Source organism: Rosa chinensis, chromosome 5 (assembly GCF_002994745.2).
Source record: "Rosa chinensis cultivar Old Blush chromosome 5, RchiOBHm-V2, whole genome shotgun sequence".
NCBI classification, from domain to species: domain Eukaryota; kingdom Viridiplantae; phylum Streptophyta; class Magnoliopsida; order Rosales; family Rosaceae; genus Rosa; species Rosa chinensis.
In genome coordinates this window covers 45,424,302-45,429,829 of record NC_037092.1, presented here as the reverse complement: position 1 = coordinate 45,429,829, position 5,528 = coordinate 45,424,302, and the positions used below count along the sequence as shown (strand labels likewise).

Here is a 5,528-nt window from a genome sequence, read left to right as displayed (position 1 = left end):
CAAATATTTTAAAATTTTAAATAGTAATATTAAATTTATATCATGATGCCTCATAAGATGTTAATAAAATATTAAAACAACATGAAAAGTATCATCAAAAGTAGAATTACATTATCAAAATTCTTAATGCTTCTTGTAATCTTGGGTGATGGACTGTCCCTTAGATTTCTGCAAAAAAATTGTATTAGAAATTCTTCATATTTTATATTTTATATATTTTAAAAATAATAATATATTAATAAAAAATAATATTTTATTATTATTAACGGGCCGGATCATTAACGGATCGGATCGACCTAAATCCGTATTTGATCCGTTAAATAAACCGATTAACGGATTCGGATCATTAACGGATCAAAATTTTTGATCCAAACCCGTCCAATAGCCACGGATTTGGAGCGGGTCCGGATCAAAATCCGACCTGCTCCAAATCCGGTCCATTTACAGGTCTATGTGAAATTAGCACATGCTTCAGCATATATGATTTTTTTTATTTTTTTTTAATGTGCTTGGCAATCTTGATCTTTGATGAAAAACGTTGTGTGGTATTAGTGAATGGGGAACAATAAAGGATTTCCCAAATTATAATTATAACCCAGTGCTCCCAATTCTAACGCAAAAAAGATTTTCAACTAAAATACAGTAGTGAAATGATCAATCTCCCAATTCAGCTTCAACTTATAGTGAAGCCAAAATTACAAACTTTTATTCTTCTTTTGAAACTTCAGAACGTTTACGTTTTCTGATAATTTAAACATGAGAACATATAACTAGATGCATTAATGGCAAAAAGACAGAAACAGAGAGCCTTTAAACACCCTTGAATCTTCTCAATCATGGTGATTCCATTCCACTCAAGTCTTCTCAACTTTTGGGATTGTAACAGGGACATGAGCACATGTTTTGTTTTGTCTGTATACTGGATAAACTATGACCTATCTGTACGCATATGAACTCAATTATCTACCCATTCCAGTCTATGCTAGCCTTTGTTTTCGATTTCCTTTAGAGATGGTTGAACAATTGTGATAACATGATGTGGTCCATCGGTTGCAGCACAAGGGTGCACTATGCCATGCTTGTGTAACCTCGTCTGCTCTTGCTCTGTTTTTGGTTCTGCACTCTTGAATTGCACATGTGAAAGGGAGGCTAGTTCTTGTATGGATTTCTCAATTTGTTCAGCGTAGGCAACCACATCAGTTAGCAGTGAAGCTACGGTCACAGCTGGTATGATGTCTAGTAGGTGGATGTCTCCACCCAAGCCTGGAGACTTGAGAAAGGATTTCAGGCTATTAGCCGCAATTCTTGATTTTGTTATGTGAGCAGTGGCAGTGGTTGGTCGAGTCATTGTTTTCATGGCCAATGCTAGTTCTTTTAATGCCTTGCTCGACTCTGAGCTAATCTTCATGCACAGCTCTTGAACTTTGGTGCTGTGGATATTTAACGGCGTCTGTAAGAAAATCAAAAGTGTAGTTATGTTATGGTCGAACCAAATTAGTTATTATTCAATGTCCTAATAGTATCATGTGTTTGAAACAAAGAATATTGGAATTTCTTATAAATAAAATACTTTCTGTTGTATTAGTATACCTGGATTTCGGAGTTAATGTAGCCATTAAGAGTATCAATCCGGTAGGCACATTGTCGGGTAAGGCTTCCGATCTTCAGATAGTGTTTCCAAGGATGACGGAACCTAAACCGACCATGTCTAGGCTCCCACCTAGCAAAATTAACCTGCAAAACATAAGGTTTAGTATGATTAATTTGTGAGTAACTTTTGTTTTATTTGTCTGCGATTTTGCTACTAGGAGTTAGGTTCTTCGATTAGATGGAACCACTGTGCCAGTATTTCTGAATTTTTTGGCAACATAAATGTAGTAATCAAGACACACCTGACTTTCTTCACTCTGTTTCGAGTTGAGAACACTGCAATATCCTTTTAGAAGTGCCTTGTTAGACTCTCCTCCCTTGCAAGATATTTTGAAGCATTCACTCCCAAACCCTGTAATTTTCTTATATAACAAAGCTTGTAAGCTTTCTGTAGTCATCTTGATATTGCAGCGTAGATATATTAATAAATTTACCTTCCAAGAAGCTCCCAAGCTTTTCGATGTTGGTAGCAACCGAGTTGTGCAGGTCATCACCAGCCCACACCGGGCAAATGAAAACACACACAGACACAGCTGTAAAGGCACCTATAAGGATTGTGGACGCCCTCTTGTGTGCCATCTCTAGTATCTCTTCATCTCTGTATCCGGATACGGATATCATGCAAAATGTCAATATAAAAATCAGGAGTCCATAATCATATCTTGCCTTAATCCGGGGAAAGAAGCGGAAAAATGTCACTGATGCAGCTGCAACATGATAAATTCAATTAGTTGAAGATACACGTAGAATTTAGAAAGTTGGAGATGATGATCACAATATTGTGCTTTGTTCAAGTTTATTTACCTAGTATAAAGACGAAAAGACCAATGAGTATTGGATGACCTTTTTCTCCTGAAAGATTTGCCAAATGATGAACACCAAATCCTAGAGAACCTGCGAGGAATGTTGCCAAAATCCTGTTCAAACCTCTTCCAAGTGTTGCTCCTGTATCGTAAAACAAAATCATTAAGACAAAATGCTTCAGTAATTAGAAGTTAATTCCTATTGTGTAGTAGAAAATAGAAACATACGTACCTACGGAAAATTCGAAAACAACCACAACAGTTAAAACAGCCCACATAGCAGTGGCACCGAGGCCATCATAGAGAGGATCAAAGTAATAGAGTAATGACACCAAGAGAACTGCTAGTCCTACTTTGAGAGAATGAACAATCCTTCTCGGATCATCTCGCCCTAGCTTCTTTAACTTCATCGGAAACTCGACAACCTTGTTCTTCACCCTCCCACAAAAACCAAGATCTTTGTGAGCATTTTCATCCTCATTGGTATTCTTAACACCTGCTACTTGAGATGCCATTACAATGTTGAGAGAGACTGATAAAAAGTTGATGAAAGTAGCTGCACTCTTTTATAGATTTTTTATAGAGGACAGAAGAGATGGAGAAGCTGCTTCGAAAGAGACCGAGAGCCAGGTTAAGGACAATACAACGCGTATACGTCTTTCTGTAAAATCAAAATATATGAGTGGGGGATATTTGTGGTGGGTTTTGCAAATAATGAAGCATTCTCAAGGAAACACGTCTTCATGGGTCGGTTCATTGGTATAGGGACGAGTACCAACCTAACCAGATGTCAGGTCCTTTTACAACTGTACATTAATGAGTGTCTTGTCCCTTTTTGCTGGTGATTCACAGCACCAAAACCCACCTTGGGTCAATGCAATTAGATACAAGTCATACAACTTTGTTTCACATTGTCGTTTTATCTGGTACGATGCAGACATGAGAGAGAGACCTTTGCCAAAAGAGAAAAAGGCTACAGAGAAAGAGAGACAGCAATTGCCTATTAATGATCGATGGTGACTGGTAAAGCTATTTTTTATAATGTTAGGAAATACAATGTCGTTAAAAACTTGGGCGTCATTTTTTTGGGTGGTTGCACTTGCATGTGCATGTGTACCCTTATTTCTTTGGTAGGTACTCGCGGAGGTAATCCATTTTTTGATTTTTATATTTAAGAATTTTGTTTTTTGGCGTTAATTTGTTTTTCTAATCCTAAATTTAATAATTGGTAGGTTTCATCAATTAGAATTCATTTGACCATTTGATTATCATATCCATTTCCGTTTTATATGATATATTGCGTTTGTGTGCACAGTTGATGCGATGCATCTACTTGAGAAGATAGTCGAGAGCAACCCAGACGCATGGTAGCTAAAATAGTTACTTCAGAGCAGGGTCCATTAGTTTGAAATCAGCGATTAGGTGCAATTGCTAATGATCGAGAGGAGTGATAAAGTAATTTGGATTCACATCCAAAACCAATTGGTAATTGATGGAGTAACCCAAACTCTTATAAACCCATAGGCAAGGTCCCATTTTTCCCATGTGGGATGTATATTCTCAACACGCCCCCGCACGTGTGACGAATTTTCAAGTCATACACGTGGACAACTTTTGGGTGATATGGAGCCCGTGTGGCTGTTAGACATGCACACGTGAGTAACCCGCTCTAATACCATGATAAAATTCATGGTAAGGTTGATGAAAGCTGAAGAAATCTAGAAGAAAAGCTATGGAAGCAATTGAGAATAAAGACGGAGTTGAAGAACGAGAGAGAGAGAGAGAGAGAGAGAGAGAGAGAGAGAGAGAGAGAGAGAGAGAGAGAGAGGGCGGGAAAACTGATATTGATATTTTTTTAAGGTAGTTTTATAAAGATGACTTTCTTGCATACAGTAAAACATAAATCCCTATTTATACTAACTTGATATATATTGACCATTTCTGTTGACTTTGACCTTATACTCTTAACAAGTATCCCATATTGCATACTTTGAGATGAATTGGCAAGACTATTTTGTGCAATCATAGCAGCAAGAGAGGATAATGACAAAGCTTTATGCTTTAATTCAATCTCATACTCAGCAGATAATAACAAAGACCTAACTTCCTCCATTCCAGTATCATTTTTACCTCTGATAATCTGTCTAGTGGGACCATATTCAATAGGAAGACCAGCAAGAATCAAACCTTTAACATCTTGATCTGATATTCTAACACCAACAGAAGCTAATTGATCTCTAGCACTCTTAAATTTCAACAAATATTTTTCTATACAGTCAGAACCCTTCTGAATACTTTGCAATGTAGACTTTAATTTCATAATATGCAACTCTGAAGTACTAGCATATCTTTGTTTAAGAGTGAGCCATACCTCCATTGATGTTAGACAACCAATGACTAAAGTAAGAGCGTCCGGAGAAAGTGTAATGATAATCATAGAAATAACAAAACTATCCTGCTCCATCCATTTTTCTCGAGCAACAGAGTTATTCTTGAGAGAGCCATCATCAGCAACAAGAAATTGAGCTGGACAGGGATAAGATCCATCCACAAACTTTAAGAGACCATGACCTCTGAGGTGATGTTGCATCTGAAAGACCCAAGTCGGGTAGTTGGTCTCATCCAATCGGACTGAGATCGTATTGCAGATTTGACTAGGAGACGCCATTTCTTCATAACTTGATCTAAAAGATTGAATCTTGATGAAATTCTTTTTTTATTTTTTTTTCCTTCAAGTATCACAATGAACCACTAATTGTAGCACCAATATTGCCCAAGAAGATTATGAGCATCATAAACAACTAAGAAATAGCCCCAAAATCTCGATTCACGAACACATTTCCTTGAATTGAAGACAAACAGAGGAGATCTAAAGAAAAAGATTGACGAACTGATACAGATAGCAGTGGAAATCAATGGCAGTGAACGATAGCCAAGGCTCCATGTGCTCTGATACCATGTTAAAGTAATATGGGGTTCATATCCAAAACCAATTGGCAATGGATGGAGTAGCCCAAACCCTTATAAACCCATAGGCAAGGTCCCATTTTTCCCATGTGGGATGTATATATTCTC

At 37.2% G+C, this 5,528-nt stretch overlaps 1 protein-coding gene across 1 annotated transcript; it reads right to left on the bottom strand.

The window, feature by feature from the left end:
• Window positions 1-651: 651 nt before the first annotated feature.
• On the bottom strand, window positions 652-3,027 carry LOC112201468 (aluminum-activated malate transporter 2). Its single transcript, XM_024342344.2, has 6 exons — window positions 2,686-3,027; window positions 2,455-2,595; window positions 2,085-2,357; window positions 1,893-2,002; window positions 1,591-1,734; window positions 652-1,450 (listed from the first exon to the last, which is right to left on the bottom strand). Exons 1-6 carry the CDS (start codon window positions 2,966-2,968, stop codon window positions 983-985), a joined length of 1,419 nt encoding a protein of 472 aa, XP_024198112.1. The 5' UTR covers window positions 2,969-3,027; the 3' UTR covers window positions 652-982.
• Between the last annotated feature and the right edge of the window lie 2,501 nt (window positions 3,028-5,528).

Coding starts and splice junctions, on each gene's coding strand:
- LOC112201468 (XM_024342344.2), bottom strand. CDS start 2,968: ATGGCATCTCAAGTAGCAGGTGTTAAGAATACCAATGAGGATGAAAAT. Junction 2,596..2,685: donor TGTTTTCGAATTTTCCGTAG/GTACGTATGTTT, acceptor TTTACGATACAG/GAGCAACACTTGGAAGAGGT. Junction 2,003..2,084: donor GCTTGGGAGCTTCTTGGAAG/GTAAATTTATTA, acceptor AGAAAATTACAG/GGTTTGGGAGTGAATGCTTC.